Here is an 18,079-nt window from a genome sequence, read left to right on the forward strand (position 1 = left end):
TGAGTTTTACTTAGAATTTCGAAATGAACTGCAACATGGAATAAAATAGAGGGTGTCCATTGAGCTTAATTTTTTTGTTAGCTGTCTTACTTTAGGAATGTAAAAGAGAGCAATATTGTTAAGAATAAAATTTGCTACAACTTTTGTTCTAAAAGTTTTTTTATCACATGCTCCGATTCAAAAATGTTACTATTACCTACTTAAAACAACGAAATTCATCAAATTTTCATATTTTCCTATTTTTCTCGATATCTATTCATCTGAGAGCAAAAGTGCAAGAGGGCAATATTGTTAAGAATAAAATTTGCTATAACTTTTGTTTTAAAAGTTTTTTTCTCACTTGCTCACATTTCCTAATGTCACCATCAACAACTTGAAAAAACAACAAATTCATAAAATTTTCATAGTTTCGAATTTTTCTCGATATCTATATGTCTGAGTGCAAAAGTGCAAGAGAGCAATATTGTTTACAATAAAATTTGTTACAACTTTTGTTCTAAACGTTTTTTTATCACATGCTCCGATTCAATAATTTTACCATTACCTATTTAAAACAATAAAATTCATCAAATTTTTAAATTTTCGTATTTTTCTCGATATCTATTCATCTGAGAGCAAATGTACAAGAGTGCAATATTGCTAACAATAAAATTTGCTACAACTTTTGTTCTAAACGTTTTTTTATAACATACTCCGATTCAAAAATATTACCATTACCTACTTAAAACAATAAAATTCATCAAATTTTCATATTTTCCTACATTTCTCGATATCTATTCATCTGAGAAAAAAAGTGTAAGAGAGCAATATTGTTAAGAATAAAATTTGCTACAACTTTTGTTCCAAACGTTTTTTTACAACATACTTCGATTCAAAAATATTACCATTACCTACTTAAAACAATAAAAATCATCAAATTTTCATATTTTCCTATATTTCTCCATATCTCTTCATCTGAGAACAAGTGTAAGAGAGCAATATTGTTAAGAATAAAATTTGCTACAACTTTTGTTCTAAAAGTTTTTTTATAACATGCTCCCATTCAAAAATATTACCATTACCTACTTAAAACAATAAAATTCATCAAATTTTTAAATTTTCGTGCTTTTCTCGATATCTATACATCTGAGAGCAAAAGTAAAAGAGAGCAATATTGGTAAGAATGAAATTTGCTACAACTTTTGTTTTAAAAGTTTCTTTATAAAATGCTCCGATTCCCTAATGTTATCAACCATTATCTGCTACTTACAATGAATTCTTAAAATTTTCATATTTTCTTATTTTTTTCGATATTGACGCATCTGGGGGCAAAAGTAAAAGAGAGCAATATTGGTAAGAATGAAATTTGCTACAACTTTTGTTTTAAAAGTTTTTTTATAAAATGCTCCGATTCCCCAATGTTATCTACCATTATCTGCTAGTTACAATGAATTTTTAAAATTTTCATATATTCTTATTTTTTTCGATATTGACGCATCTGATAGCAAAAATAAAAGAGAGCAACATTGGTAAGAATAAAATTTGCTACAACTTTTGTTTTAAAAGTTTCTTTATAAAATGCTCCGATTCCCCAATGTTATCTACCATTATCTGCTACTTACAATGAATTCTTAAAATTTTCATATTTTCTTATATTTTTCGATATTGACGCATCTGAGGGCAAAAGTAAAAGAGAGCAATATTGGTAAGAATGAAATTTGCTACAACTTTTGTTTTAAAAGTTTTTTTATAAAATGCTCCCATTCCCTAATACTACCTACCATTATCTGCTAGTTATAACGAATTCTTAATATTTTCATATTTTCTTATTTTTATCGATATTGTTAAGAATAAAATTCGTTAGATGGAGTATTTTGATCGCAAAAATTGACAAATATGATACGGTTATTGGGTGCAGCGATCGGTATAAGAAAAAAAAAAAAAAGAGAACTAAATTTTTCTTTGCTATATGTCGAAACTAATTGTTTCTTCTATAGGCAAAAAAATGTTAGTTGATAAGCGGCACGATTGCGAAACATTTCAACGGTCTACCAGAAAACATAGCATCATTAAAACCCAAAAAGGGTTACTCGAACTAATAAATTAAAATTAGGATACTTAAAATACAAACTAAAATAACTGACGTTACAAAAGTATGATGACTGAACATGGAGAAAGAATAAAATTTTCTACTACTTTTGGTCTAAAAGTTTTTTGTAAAGTTTTCCGATTCTCGAGTGTTACCATCCACTAGAAAAACAACGAAAATCATCAAATTTTCATATTTTTCTCGATATTGACGCATCTGAGAGCAAAAATACAAGAGAGCAATATTGTTAATAACAAAATTTGCAACAACTTTTGTACTAAAAATTTTTTGATAACATGCTCCGATTCTCCAATGTTACCATTATCTGCTAGTAAAACAACGAATTCTTCAAATTTTCATGTTTTCGCATTTTTATTGATATTGACGCATCTGAGAGCAAAAGTGCAAGAGAGCAATATTGTTTACAATAAAATTTGCAACAATTTTTGTTATAAAAGTTTTCTTCTAACAAGCTCCGATTCCCAAGTCATAAAATTCATAAAATTTTCATATTTTCGTATCTATCTCGATATTGACGTATCTAAGAGTAAAAGTGCAAGAGAACAATATTGTTAACAATAAAATTTGCAACAATTTTTGTTATAAAAGTTTTCTTATAGCATGCTGCAATTCTCAAGTGTTATCTTTAATAACTTGAAAGAGTAACAAATTTTCATATTTTCGTATTTACCTCGATATTGACGCATTTAAGAGTAAAAGTGCAAGAGAGCAATATTGTTAACAATAAAATTTGCAAATATTTTTGTTATAAAAGTTTTCTTATAGCAAGCTCCGATTCCGAAGTGTTACCTATGATAATTTGAGAGAGTAACAAATTTTCATATTTTCGTATCTATTTCGATATTGACGTATCTAAGAGCAAAAGTGCAAGAGAGCAATATTATTATCAGTAAAATTTGCAACAATTTTTGTTATAAAAGTTTTCCTATAGCAAGCTCAGATTCCCAAGTGTTACCTATAATAACTTAAAAGAGTAACAAATTTTCATATTTTCGTATTTACCTCGATATTGACGCATCTAAGAGCAAAAGTACAAGAGAGCAATATTATTAACAATAAAATTTGCAACAATTTTTGTTATAAAAGTTTTTTTATAGCAAGCTCCGGTTCCCAAGTGTTACCTATGATAACTTGAAAGAGTAACAAATTTTTATATTTTCGTATTTACCTCGATATTGACGTATCTAACAGCAAAAGTGCAAGAGAGCAATATTATTAACAATAAAATTTGCAACAATTTTTGTTATAAAAGTTTTTTTATAGCAAGCTCCGGTTCCCAAGTGTTACCTATGATAACTTGAAAGAGTAACAAATTTTTATATTTTCGTATTTACCTCGATATTGACGTATCTAACAGCAAAAGTGCAAGAGAGCAATATTATTAACAATAAAATTTGCAACAATTTTTGTTATAAAAGTTTTTTTATACCTAGCTCCGCTTCCCAAGTGTTACCTATGATAACTTGAAAGAGTAACAAATTTTCATATTTTCGTATTTACCTCGATATTGACGCATCTAAGAGCAAAAGTGCAACAGAGCAATTTTATTAACAATAAAATTTGCAACAATTTTTGTTATAAAAGTTTTTTTATAGCAAGCTCCGATTCCCAAGTGTTACCTATGATAACTTGAAAGTAACAAATTTTTAAATTTTTGTATTTACCTCAATATTGACGTATCTAAGAGCAAAAGTGCAAGAGAGCAATATTATTAACAATTAAATTTGCAACAATTTTTGTTATAAAAGTTTTTTTATAGCAACCTCCGATTCTCAAGTGTTACCTATAATAGCTTGAAAGAGTAACAAATTCATCAAATTTTCGTATTTATCTCGATATTGACGTATCTAAGAGCAAAAGTGCAAGAGAGCAATATTATTAACAATAAAATTTGCAACAATTTTTGTTATAAAAGTTTTTTTATAGCAAGCTCCGATTCCCAAGTGTTACCTATGATAACTTGAAAGTAACAAATTTTTAAATTTTTGTATTTACCTCAATATTGACGTATCTAAGAGCAAAAGTGCAAGAGAGCAATATTATTAACAATTAAATTTGCAACAATTTTTGTTATAAAAGTTTTTTTATAGCAACCTCCGATTCTCAAGTGTTACCTATAATAGCTTGAAAGAGTAACAAATTCATCAAATTTTCGTATTTATCTCGATATTGACGTATCTAAGAGCAAAAGTGCAAGAGAGCAATATTATTAACAATAAAATTTGCAACAATTTTTGTTACAAAAGTTTTTTTATAGCAACCTCCGATTCTCAAGTGTTACCTATAACAGCTTGAAAGAGTAACAAATTCATCAAATTTTCGTATTTATCTCGATATTGACGTATCTAAGAGCAAAAGTGCAAGAGAGCAATATTATTAACAATAAAATTTGCAACAGTTTTTGTTATAAAAGTTTTTTTATAGCAAGCTCCGATTCCCAAGTGTTACCTATGATAACTTGAAAGTAACAAATTTTAAAATTTTTGTATTTACCTCAATATTGACGTATCTAAGAGCAAAAGTGCAAGAGAGCAATATTATTAACAATAAAATTTGCAACAATTTTTGTTATAAATGTTTTTTTATAGCAAGCTTCGATTCCCAAGTGTTACCTATGATAACTTGAAAGTAACAAATTTTTAAATTTTCGTATTTACCTCGATATTGACGTATCTAAGAGCAAAAGTGCAAGAGAGCAATATTATTAACAATTAAATTCGCAACAATTTTTGTTATAAAAATTTTCCTATAGCTTAATTTCTCGTAATAACCATGACATGATTAAGAGATAAATATCAACAATCGCGAATAAATTTAAATTTTTCTCACCCCGTTATAGGGGTGAAAGGAAAGGAATGAAATGGGGTCGAGATCGTAAAGAATTTAATAACTAGCACTACACCGTAATAAACGCAATGAGGTCGAGCAATTCCAACAAATTTTCGTTTCAATCTAAAATGATTAAAAGGTTACAACGTTGATAAATAAACCAGATTATTAGAAATTGCATGTTATTGCGTATATTTCGATCGATTTGATTTCGTAACGCATTTTTCTTTGGTAATAAAAAAAAAGTTTGAGCCAATCCCCTATTATTACATAACACAATGAGATGACTGAAAGAGACCGATGGAATAATTCGTCTTTGGCAATTTCTTTTCTGGGTTACATTAAGAGAGTGAAAGTAATCTCGAATCCAACAGTTCAGCCAGTTCGTTTTAAGACGACAACTCCAAAACAACTCGATATGGAGGTGATAAATTTTAAGATCTTTTTTGTTGTTGTGGTCCTTTTTGATTTTTGTGGTGAAATTTTTGCATTTCCCGATGGGGCTCCGGTTGATGCTTGCGTTAAACCAAAACCAAATCAACCTTATCACGGTCAAGCTAAACCACAACCAATCGAATCCAATCCTTATCAAATTATCGCTAATCATGATCGATACGGACCTGGACAAGAAATAACTGGTATGTTCTTCTTTCAATCATTTCGCAATGAATGATTCCAAATAACTCACAATTAATTACTTTGAACCAGTAACGATTCGTGGTGATGAATATTTCAAAGGATTCTTTGTGCAAGCAAGAGATGCTCGTACCAATGAATGGATTGGAGAATGGGTTGAAACGCCCAATGTAACCATACATCCGGAATGTAGTGCAATAACCCACGCCGATCCCAAAGAAAAGCAACAAGCTGTATTTTTATGGCGAGCCCCCAAAAATAAGCAAGGAGGACGAGTTTATTTCACGTAAATCCGTTTAATTTAATTTGTGAATTGAATTGAATGAAATTTTTGTTGTAGGGGTACCGTTTTGAAAGATTACAACACGTTCTGGTCGAATTTGGTGAACGTTGTGAGTCACTAAGATGTAAATATCGATCGAGATTTTGTAAATAAAGTTTTTTTTTTAATTATTCTTACTCATATTCCAAGAAACGTGTCTTATACGAATTTTTAATTCGCTGTTTGACTAACAGATAATGGTAGGTAGTACTGGGGAATCGGAGTATTTTATAAAAAAAATTTTTAAACAAAAGTTGTAGCAAATTTCATTCTTACCAATATTGCTCTCTTGCACTTTTGCTCTCAGATGCGTCAATATCGAGAAAAATGCAAAAATATGGAAATTTGAAGAATTCGTTGTTACTAGCAGATAATGGTAGGTAGCATTAGGGAATCGGAGCTTGCTATAAGAAAACTTTTATAACAAAAATTGTTGCAAATTTTATTGTTAATAATATTGCTCTCTTGCACTTTTGCTCTTAGATGTGTCAATATCGAGATAAATACGAAAATATGAAAATTTGTTACTCTTTGAAGATATTATAGGTATCACTTGAAAATCGGAGCTTGCTATAAAAAAACTTTTATAACAAAAATTGCTGAAAATATTATTCTTAACAATATTGCTCTCTTGCACTTTTCCTCTTAGATACGTCAATATCGAGATAGATACGAAAATATGAAAATTTGCTACTCATTCAAGTCATTAAAGGTAACACTTGGGAATCGGAGCTTGCTATAAAAAAACTTTTGTAACAAAAATTATTGCAAATTTTATTGTTAACAATATTGCTCTCTTGCACTTTTGCTCTTAGATGCGTCAATATCGAGATAGATACCAAAATATATAAATTTAACGAATTTGTTGCTCTTTCAAGCTATTATAGGTAATACTTGGAAATCGGAGCTTGCTATAAGAAAACTTTTATAACAAAAATTGTTGCAAATTTTATTGTTAACAATATTGCTCTGTTGCATTTTTGCTCTTAGATACATCACTATCGAGATAGATACCAAAATATATAAATTTGATGAATTTGTTACTCTTTCAAGATATTAAAGGTAACACTTGAGAATCGGAGCTTGCTATAAAAAAACTTTTATAATAGAAATTGTTGCAAATTTTATTGTTAATAATATTGCTCTTTTGCACTTTTGCTCTTACATGCGTCAATATCGAGAAAAATATAAAAATATGAAAATTTGCTTATTTTTCGAGATATTGCAGGTAACGTTTAGGAATCGGAGTATGCTACAAGAAAACTTTTAAAACAAAAATTGTTGCAAATTTTATTGCTAACAATATTGCTCTCTTGCACTTTTGCTGTTAGATACGTCAATAACGAGATAGATACCAAAATATGAAAATTTGATGAATTTGTTGCTCTTTCAAGCTATTATAGGTAACACTTGGAAATCGGAGCTTGCTATAATAAAACTGTTATAACGAAAATTGTTGCAAATTTTATTGTTAACAATATTGCTCTCTTGCACTTTTGCTCTTAGATACGTCAATATCGAGATAGATACGAAAACATGAAAATTTGTTTCTCTTTCAAGTTATTATAGGTAACACTTAAGAATCAGAGCTTGATATAAAAAAACTTTTATAACAAAAATTGTTGCAAATTTTATTGTTAATAACATTGCTCTCTTGCACTTTTGCTCTTAGATATGTCACTATCGAGATAGATACCAAAATATATAAATTTTATGAATTTGTTGCTCTTTCAAGCTATTATAGGTAACACTTGGAAATCGGAGCTTGCTACAATGAAACTTTTATGACAAAAATTGTAGCAAATTTTATTGTTAATAACATTGCTGTCTTGCACTTTTGCTCTTAAATGCGTCAATATCGAGAAAAATACAAAAATATGAGAATTTGTTTATTTTTCGAGATATTGCAGTTAACGTTTAGGAATCGGAGTATGCTACAGGAAAACTTTTATAACAAAAATTCTTGCAAATTTTATTGTTAATAATATTGCTCTCTTGCACGTTTGCTCTTAGATACGTCAATATCCAGGTAAATACGAAAATATGAAAATTTGTTACTCTTTCAAGTTATTATAGGTAATACTTGGAAATTGGAGCTCGCTATAGAAAATCTTTTAAAACAAAAATTGTTGCAAATTTTATTGTTAATAATATTGCTCTCTTGCACTTTTGCTCTTAGATATGTCACTATCGAGATAGATACCAAAGTATATAAATTTTATGAATTTGTTGCTCTTTCAAGCTATTATAGGTAACACTTGGGAATCGGAGCTTGCTATAAGAAAACTTTTATAATAAAAATTGTTGCAAATTTTATTGTTAACAATATTGCTCTCTTGCACTTTTGCTCTTAGATGCGTCAATATCGAGATAGATACCAAAATATATAAATTTAACGAATTTGTTGCTCTTTCAAGCTATTATAGGTAATACTTGGAAATCGGAGCTTGCTATAAGAAAACTTTTATAACAAAAATTGTTGCAAATTTTATTGTTAACAATATTGCTCTGTTGCATTTTTGCTCTTAGATACATCACTATCGAGATAGATACCAAAATATATAAATTTGATGAATTTGTTACTCTTTCAAGATATTAAAGGTAACACTTGAGAATCGGAGCTTGCTATAAAAAAACTTTTATAACAGAAATTGTTGCAAATTTTATTGTTAATAATATTGCTCTCTTGCACTTTTGCTCTTACATGCGTCAATATTAAGGAAAATACAAAAATATGAAAATTTGTTTATTTTTCGAGATATTGCAAATAACATTTAGGAAGCGGAGTATGCTACAAGAAAATTTTAATAACAAAAATTGTTGCAAATTTTATTATTAACAATATTGCTCTCTAGCACTTTTGCTCTTAGGTACGTCAATATCGAGAAAAATATGAAAATATGAAAATTTGTTTATTTTTCGAGTTATTGCAGGTAACGTTTAGGAATCGGAGTATGCTACAAGAAAACTTTTAAAACAAAAATTGTTGCAAATTTTATTGCTAACAATATTGCTCTCTTGCACTTTTGCTGTTAGATACGTCAATAACGAGATAGATACCAAAATATGAAAATTTGATGAATTTGTTGCTCTTTCAAGCTATTATAGGTAACACTTGGAAATCGGAGCTTGCTAGAATAAAACTGTTATAACAAAAATTGTTGCAAACTTTATTGTTAATAATATTGCTCTCTTGCACTTTTGCTCTTAGATATGTCACTATCGAGATAGATACCAAAATATGTATATAAATTTGATGAATTTGTTGCTCTTTCAAGCTACTATAGGTAACACTTGGAAATCGGAGCTTGCTATAATGAAACGTTTATGACAAAAATTGTAGCAAATTTTATTGTTAATAACATTGCTCTCTTGCACTTTTGCTCTTAGATGCGTCAATATCGAGAAAAATACAAAAATATGAGAATTTGTTTATTTTTCGAGATATTGCAGGTAACGTTCAGGAATCGGAGTATGCTACAAGAAAACTTTTATAACAAAAATTCTTGCAAATTTTATTGTTAATAATATTGCTCTCTTGCACGTTTGTTCTTAGATACGTCAATATCGAGGTAAATACGAAAATATGAAAATTTGTTACTCTTTCAAGTTATTATAGGTAATACTTGGAAATTGGAGCAAGAGAGCAATATTGGTAACAATAAAATTTGCAACAATTTTTGTTATAAAAGTTTTCTTATAGCGAACTCCGATTCTTAAGTGTTACCTATGATAGCTTGAAAGAGCAACAAATTTTCATATTTTCGTATCTATCTCGATATTGACGCATCTAAGAGCAAAAGTGTAAGAGAGCAATATTGTTAGCAATAAAATTTGCAACAAATTTTGTTATAAAAGTTTTCTTATAGCAAGCTCCGATTCTTAAGTGTTACCTTTAATAAGGTAGATAAAGATTCTCCAGAATGACAAAAATATTACATTACATTTAACTAGTAGCCTGGGCAGAAATGATGCACAACTTGATAATAAAATGGATATAATCTCACTCTCCCACCCCACATCCCTGTTAATGCAGTATTGATACATACTATGCATTGAGGTGCATTGACCCCACACGCCCAGTTAAAAATAAAATCGCATTATCTCCATTACTCTATTTTTTATGCACACGTAAGCATAGATAACGGAAATAACACACTTTATCTACATGATATTATCTACACGACACACCATTGATACACTTACAGTACTTTCCATTTCAAAAAAGCAGAAAAATAAGTGCAAAAAGAACCATAAATATTGTCTAAAATAAAAAAATAATACTTCTAAATGAACACCTTGATTAATATTAAGGTTAGTAGACAAAGGATTGCTTTGCGGCATGGATTTAACGGTTAATCGATAACTTTGATACGGAATGCTGCATTGCTCTTTTGCAGCGTGGCACTACCAAGAGCCCCAGCCGGTGTTTATTAAACCGGGGGTTGTATGGGGAATTCAAGTCATCGATCCAACCGACAGTCACGACAGGCAGGGCGAAAATAAAACATAACAATCACCCATTTTAACGGAAATGCGATTTCGCAACGAAAGAATCTATTCAATCAAAATAAAAAGAAATTTTTTAGCTGACTTTATCGGCTGGTTGATCTGTTTATTTCGCCTATAGAGCACGATTTAGACCAAGAAAGCCATAAAAATAAATTTTTTGGGGGTAATTTGTATAGTTAGAACCATCTAGGGGGAATAGTATGAGTTAAATGTTTTTGTTTCTGTAAGTGCGCCATCTATTGGATAAGTATTTAACCCGATTTAGTACAAGGTATATCAGCTTAGTGTGTTTTCTTTTTTGTATCCTTTACACATTACCCTCTGATGCATCAGTGTAGAGAAATATTCAAAAATTTGAAAATTCGTAAAATTCGGAGTTACACAAGTTGCTCATGGAAAAAAAATGGTAAGCTGAGCACGATACAAAAAAACTTTTAGAACAAAAGTTGTAGCAAATTTTATTCTTAACAGTATTGCTCTCTTGCACTTTTGCTCCCAGATGAATAGATATTGAGAAAAATAGGAAAATTTAAAAATTTGATGAATTTTATTGTTTTAAGTAGGTAATGGTAAAATTTTTGAATCGGAGCATGTTACAAAAAAACTTTTAGAACAAAAGTTGTAGCAAATTTTAATCTTAACAATATTGCCCTGTTGCACTTTTGCTCTCAGATGAATAGATATCGAGAAAAATACGAAAATTTAAAAATTTGATGAATTTTATTGTTTTAAGTAGGTAATGGTAAAATTTTTGAATCGGAGCATGTTATAAAAAACCTTTTAGAACAAAAGTTGTAGCAAATTTTATTCTTAACAATATTGCCTTCTTACACTTTTGCTCTCATTGTCAGATGAATAGATGTCGAGAAAAATACGAAAATTTAAAAATTTAATGAATTTTATTGTTTTAAGTATGTAATGGTAATATTTTTAAAATCAAAGCATGTCAAAAAAACTTTTAGAACAAAAGTAGTAGCATATTTTATTCTTAATAATATTGGCCTCTTGCACTTTTGCCCTCAGATGAATAGATATCGAGAAAAATACGAAAATATAAAAATTTGTTGAATTTCGTTGTTTTAAGTAGGTAATGGTAAAATTTTTGAATCGGAGCATATTATCAAAAAACTTTTAGAACAAAAGTTGTAGCAAATTTTATTCTTAACAATATTGCCCTGTTGCATTTTTGCTCTCAGATGAATAGATATCGAGAAAAATACGAAAATTTAAAAATTTGATGAATTTCATTATTTTAAGTAGGCAATGGTAATATTTTTGAATCGAAGCATGTTATAAAAAAACTTTCAGAACAAAAGTTGTAGCAAATTTGATTCTTAACAGTATTGCTCTCTTGCACTTTTGCTCTCAGATGAATAGATATTGAGAAAAATAGGAAAATTTGATGAATTTCGTTGTTTAAAGTAGGTGATGGTAACATTTTTGAATCGGAGCATGTTACAAAAAAACTTTTAGAACAAAAGTTGTAGCAAATTTTATTCTTAACAGTATTGCTCTCTTGCACTTTTGCTGTCAGATGAATAGATATCGAGAAAAATACGAAAATTTAAAAATTTGATGAATTTCGTTGTTTTAAGTAGGTGATGGTAATATTTTTGAATCGAAGCATGTTATAAAAAAACTATTAGAACAAAAGTTGTAGCAAATTTTATTCTTAGCAATATTGCTTTCTTGCACTTTTCCTCTCAGATGAATAGATGTCGAGAAAAATACGAAAATTTAAAAATTTGATGAATTTTATTGTTTTAAGTATGTAATGGTAATATTTTTGAATCGGAGCATGTTATAAAAAACTTTTAGAACAAAAGTTGTAGCAAACTTTATTGTTAGCAATATTGCTCTCTTGCACTTTTGCTCTCAGATGAATAGATATCGAGAAAAATACGAAAATTTAAAAATTTGTTGAATTTCGTTGTTTTACAAGTAGTAGTAATATTTTTAAAATCAAAGCATGTCAAAAAAACTTTTAGAACAAAAGTAGTAGCATATTTTATTCTTAATAATATTGGCCTCTTGCACTTTTGCCCTCAGATGAATAGATATCGAGAAAAATACGAAAATTTAAAAATTTGATGAATTTCGTTGTTTTAAGTAGGTAATGGTAAAATTTTTGAATCGGAGCATATTATCAAAAAACTTTTAAAACAAAAGTTGTAGCAAATTTTATTCTTAACAATATTGCCCTGTTGCAATTTTGCCCTCAGATGAATAGATATCGAGAAAAATACGAAAATTTAAAAATTTGATGAATTTTATTGTTTTAAGTAGGCAATGGTAATATTTTTGAATCGAAGCATGTTATAAAAAAACTTTCAGAACAAAAGTTGTAGCAAATTTGATTCTTAACAGTATTGCTCTCTTGCACTTTTGCTCTCAGATGAATAGATATTGAGAAAAATAGGAAAATTTGATGAATTTCGTTGTTTAAAGTAGGTGATCGTAACATTTTTGAATCGGAGCATGTCACAAAAAAACTTTTAGAACAGAAGTTGTAGCAAATTTTATTCTTAATAATATTGGCCTCTTGCACTTTTGCTCTCAGATCAATAGATATCGAGAAAAATACGAAAATTTAAAAATTTGATGAATTTTATTGTTTTAAATAGGTAATGGTAATATTTTTGAATCGGAGCATGTTATAAAAAAACTTTCAGAACAAAAGTTGTAGCAAATTTTATTGTTAACAATATTGCTTTCTTGCACTTTTGTTCTCAGATGCATAGATATCGAGAAAAATACGAAAATTTGATGAATTTTATTGTTTTAAGTAGGTAATGGTAATATTTTTGAATCGGAGCATGTGATAAAAAAACGTTTAGAACAAAAGTTGTAGCAAATTTTATTCTTAACAATATTGCCCTCTTGCACTTTTGCTCTCAGATGAATAGATATCGAGAAGAATACGAAAATTTGATGAAATTTATTATTTTATTGCGTTATCTCGGTTATTTTTAAAGATAAATATGGAGTGTTTGGGCTCGTTTTAACCGGAATTTAACGGAAATTTCAAATTAATTAAAAAAAATCGATTTGAAGTGATTCCGGTATAATTTTTTTCTTAGTAAAGTTTGAACACAGCAAATTTAATTAATATCGCCATCTATTATTCAATTACGGAACTAATCGAAATTATTTTGAAGTTAAATTTGGTTCGAAACTCGGCTAATTAAAAAATTATACCGAGTGGTCCAAATAACAATTGAAATTGTGATTGAAATTTTTTCGAAATTGAATTATTTTTGAATCACCCGGTATAATTTTTTACTTGCAATTAGTGAAGTTTCAAACCAGCAAATTTAATTAATATCGCCATCTGTTATTCAATTACGGAACTAATCGAAATTATTTTGAAGTTAAATTTGGTTCGAAACTAAAATTAAAAAATTAAATTAACTTAAATTTTTTTATATAAACGTATTAATAATTATACATGTTTCGAAAGAAGACATCTTTTTCTTAAGCTTCAATTTGGTACATAAATCATTTCTTTATATTGATAAATAATGAAGTTATGGTTATTTGAAAATGAATCCATTTTGAGTTGTCAAAAGTACGTCATCATACTTTTTAATTTATCTCGAAATTTTTTTATATACAACCCATTAATATTGTATAGGTATCGAAAGAAGACATCTTAAGCTTCACTTTGGTATATAAATCACTTCTTTATATTCATAAATAATGAAGTTATGATTTTTTGAAAATTAACTAATTTTAACCTGTCAAAATAACGTCATCATAATTTTTAATTTTTCTCAAAATTTTTATAATCCAACCTATATCTTATTATATATCATTGAAAAGTAGAGAGTTGAAGCTTTAATTTGATATAAAAATCATTAATTAATATCCATCAATAAAGCCACAGCGATTTTTTGAATTTTTTCATTTTTATTGGTAATTAGATTATGACCAAAATGAATTATTTATTATTTATCTCAATATTTTTTTAATCCAACCTATATGTTATTATATACCATTGAAAAGTAGAGAGTTGAGGCTTTAATTTGAGATATAAATCAATTCTCCACCTTCATAAATGAAGAAGTTACGATTTTTTTTAAATTAACCACTTTTCAAGCGATGTAAATTAATCTTTTTCTCAAAATTTTTTTATATAAACGTATTAATAATTATACATGTTTCGAAAGAAGACATCTTCAGCTTTAATTTGAGATATAAATGAATTCTCCATCTTCATAAATAAAGAAGTTACGATTTTTTTAAATTAACCACTTTTCAAGCGATCTAAATTAATCTTTTTCTCAACATTTTTTTATATAAACGTATTAATAATTATACATGTTTCGAAAGAAGAGATCTTCAGCTTTAATTTGAGATATAAATCAATTCTCCATCTTCATAAATAAAGAAGTTACGATTTTTTTAAATTAACCACTTTTCAAGCGATGTAAATTAATTTTTTTCTCAAAATTTTTTTATATAAACGTATTAATAATTATACATGTTTCGAAAGAAGACATCTTCAGCTTTAATTTGAGATATAAATCAATTCTCCATCTTCATAAATAAAGAAGTTACGATTTTTTTAAATTAACCATTTTTCAATCGATGTAAAGTTATCTAATTAATTTTTTTCTCAAAATTTTTTTATATAAACATATTAATAATTATACATGTTTCGAAAGAAGACATCTTCAGCTTTAATTTGAGATATAAATCAATTCTCCATCTTCATAAATAAAGAAGTTACGATTTTTTTAAATTAACCACTTTTCAAGCGATGTAAATTAATTTTTTTCTCAAATTTTTTTTATATAAACGTATTAATAATTATACATGTTTCGAAAGAAGACATCTTCAGCTTCAATTTGAGATATAAATCAATTCTCCATCTTCATAAATAAAGAAGTTACGATTTTTTTAAATTAACCATTTTTCAATCGATGCAAAGTTATCTAATTAATTTTTTTCTCAAATTTTTTTTATATAAACGTATTAATAATTATACATGTTTCGAAAGAAGACATCTTCAGCTTTAATTTGAGATAAAAATTAATTCGCCATCTTCATAAATAAAGAAGTTACGATTTTTTTTAAATTAACCATTTTTTAATCGATGTAAAGTTATCTAATTAATTTTTTTCTCAAAATTTTTTATATAAACGTATTAATAATTATACATGTTTCGAAAGAAGACATCTTCAGCTTTAATTTGAGATAAAAATTAATTCTCCATCTTCATAAATAAAGAAGTTACGATTTTTTTTAAATTAACCATTTTTTAATCGATGTAAAGTTATCTAATTAATTTTTTTCTCAAAATTTTTTATATAAACGTATTAATAATTATACATGTTTCGAAAGAAGACATCCTCAGCATTAATTTGAGATATAAATCAATTCTCCATCTTCATAAATAAAGAAGTTACGATTTTTTTTAAATTAACCACTTTTCAAGCGATGTAAATTAATTTTTTTCTCAAAATTGTTTTATATAAACGTATTAATAATTATACACGTTTCGAAAGAAGACATCTTCAGCTTTAATTTGAGATATAAATCAATTCTCCATCTTCATAAATAAAGAAGTTACGATTTTTTTAAATTAACCACTTTTCAAGCGATCTAAATTAATTTTTTTCTCAACATTTTTTTATATAAACGTATTAATAATTATACATGTTTCGAAAGAAGACATCTTCAGCTTTAATTTGAGATATAAATCAATTCTCCACCTTCATAAATGAAGAAGTTACGATTTTTTTTAAATTAACCACTTTTCAAGCGATCTAAATTAATGTTTTTCTCAAAATTTTTGTATATAAACGTATTAAACATTATACAGATTTCGAAAGAAGACATCTTCAGCTTTAATTTGAGATATAAATGAATTCTCCATCTTCATAAATAAAGAAGTTACGATTTTTTTAAATTAACCACTTTTCAAGCGATCTAAATTAATCTTTTTCTCAACATTTTTTTATATAAACGTATTAATAATTATACATGTTTCGAAAGAAGAGATCTTCAGCTTTAATTTGAGATATAAATCAATTCTCCATCTTCATAAATAAAGAAGTTACGATTTTTTTAAATTAACCACTTTTCAAGCGATGTAAATTAATTTTTTTCTCAAAATTTTTTTATATAAACGTATTAATAATTATACATGTTTCGAAAGAAGACATCTTCAGCTTTAATTTGAGATATAAATCAATTCTCCATCTTCATAAATAAAGAAGTTACGATTTTTTTAAATTAACCATTTTTCAATCGATGTAAAGTTATCTAATTAATTTTTTTCTCAAAATTTTTTTATATAAACATATTAATAATTATACATGTTTCGAAAGAAGACATCTTCAGCTTTAATTTGAGATATAAATCAATTCTCCATCTTCATAAATAAAGAAGTTACGATTTTTTTAAATTAACCACTTTTCAAGCGATGTAAATTAATTTTTTTCTCAAATTTTTTTTATATAAACGTATTAATAATTATACATGTTTCGAAAGAAGACATCTTCAGCTTCAATTTGAGATATAAATCAATTCTCCATCTTCATAAATAAAGAAGTTACGATTTTTTTAAATTAACCATTTTTCAATCGATGCAAAGTTATCTAATTAATTTTTTTCTCAAATTTTTTTTATATAAACGTATTAATAATTATACATGTTTCGAAAGAAGACATCTTCAGCTTTAATTTGAGATAAAAATTAATTCGCCATCTTCATAAATAAAGAAGTTACGATTTTTTTTAAATTAACCATTTTTTAATCGATGTAAAGTTATCTAATTAATTTTTTTCTCAAAATTTTTTATATAAACGTATTAATAATTATACATGTTTCGAAAGAAGACATCTTCAGCTTTAATTTGAGATAAAAATTAATTCTCCATCTTCATAAATAAAGAAGTTACGATTTTTTTTAAATTAACCATTTTTTAATCGATGTAAAGTTATCTAATTAATTTTTTTCTCAAAATTTTTTATATAAACGTATTAATAATTATACATGTTTCGAAAGAAGACATCCTCAGCATTAATTTGAGATATAAATCAATTCTCCATCTTCATAAATAAAGAAGTTACGATTTTTTTTAAATTAACCACTTTTCAAGCGATGTAAATTAATTTTTTTCTCAAAATTGTTTTATATAAACGTATTAATAATTATACACGTTTCGAAAGAAGACATCTTCAGCTTTAATTTGAGATATAAATCAATTCTCCATCTTCATAAATAAAGAAGTTACGATTTTTTTAAATTAACCACTTTTCAAGCGATCTAAATTAATTTTTTTCTCAACATTTTTTTATATAAACGTATTAATAATTATACATGTTTCGAAAGAAGACATCTTCAGCTTTAATTTGAGATATAAATCAATTCTCCACCTTCATAAATGAAGAAGTTACGATTTTTTTTAAATTAACCACTTTTCAAGCGATCTAAATTAATGTTTTTCTCAAAATTTTTGTATATAAACGTATTAAACATTATACAGATTTCGAAAGAAGACATCTTCAGCTTTAATTTGAGATATAAATGAATTCTCCATCTTCATAAATAAAGAAGTTACGATTTTTTTAAATTAACCACTTTTCAAGCGATCTAAATTAATCTTTTTCTCAACATTTTTTTATATAAACGTATTAATAATTATACATGTTTCGAAAGAAGAGATCTTCAGCTTTAATTTG

General features: G+C 27.0%; 1 protein-coding gene across 1 annotated transcript; it reads left to right on the top strand.

The window, feature by feature from the left end:
- Positions 1-5,296: 5,296 nt before the first annotated feature.
- LOC111416043 (putative defense protein 3) lies at positions 5,297-6,004 on the top strand. Its single transcript, XM_023047987.2, has 3 exons — positions 5,297-5,556; positions 5,627-5,840; positions 5,895-6,004. Exons 1-3 carry the CDS (start codon positions 5,337-5,339, stop codon positions 5,956-5,958), a joined length of 498 nt encoding a protein of 165 aa, XP_022903755.1. The 5' UTR covers positions 5,297-5,336; the 3' UTR covers positions 5,959-6,004.
- Positions 6,005-18,079: the final 12,075 nt, after the last annotated feature.

This window comes from Onthophagus taurus, chromosome 10 (assembly GCF_036711975.1).
Source record: "Onthophagus taurus isolate NC chromosome 10, IU_Otau_3.0, whole genome shotgun sequence".
Lineage (NCBI taxonomy): Eukaryota > Metazoa > Arthropoda > Insecta > Coleoptera > Scarabaeidae > Onthophagus > Onthophagus taurus.

Bases quoted from the DNA above. Each gene is read 5' to 3' on its own strand.
- LOC111416043 (XM_023047987.2), top strand. From the start codon at position 5,337: ATGGAGGTGATAAATTTTAAGATCTTTTTTGTTGTTGTGGTCCTTTTT. The intron at 5,557-5,626 runs GTATGTTCTTCT...ACTTTGAACCAG, and splicing joins ACCTGGACAAGAAATAACTG to TAACGATTCGTGGTGATGAA. The intron at 5,841-5,894 runs GTAAATCCGTTT...TTTTTGTTGTAG, and splicing joins GGAGGACGAGTTTATTTCAC to GGGTACCGTTTTGAAAGATT.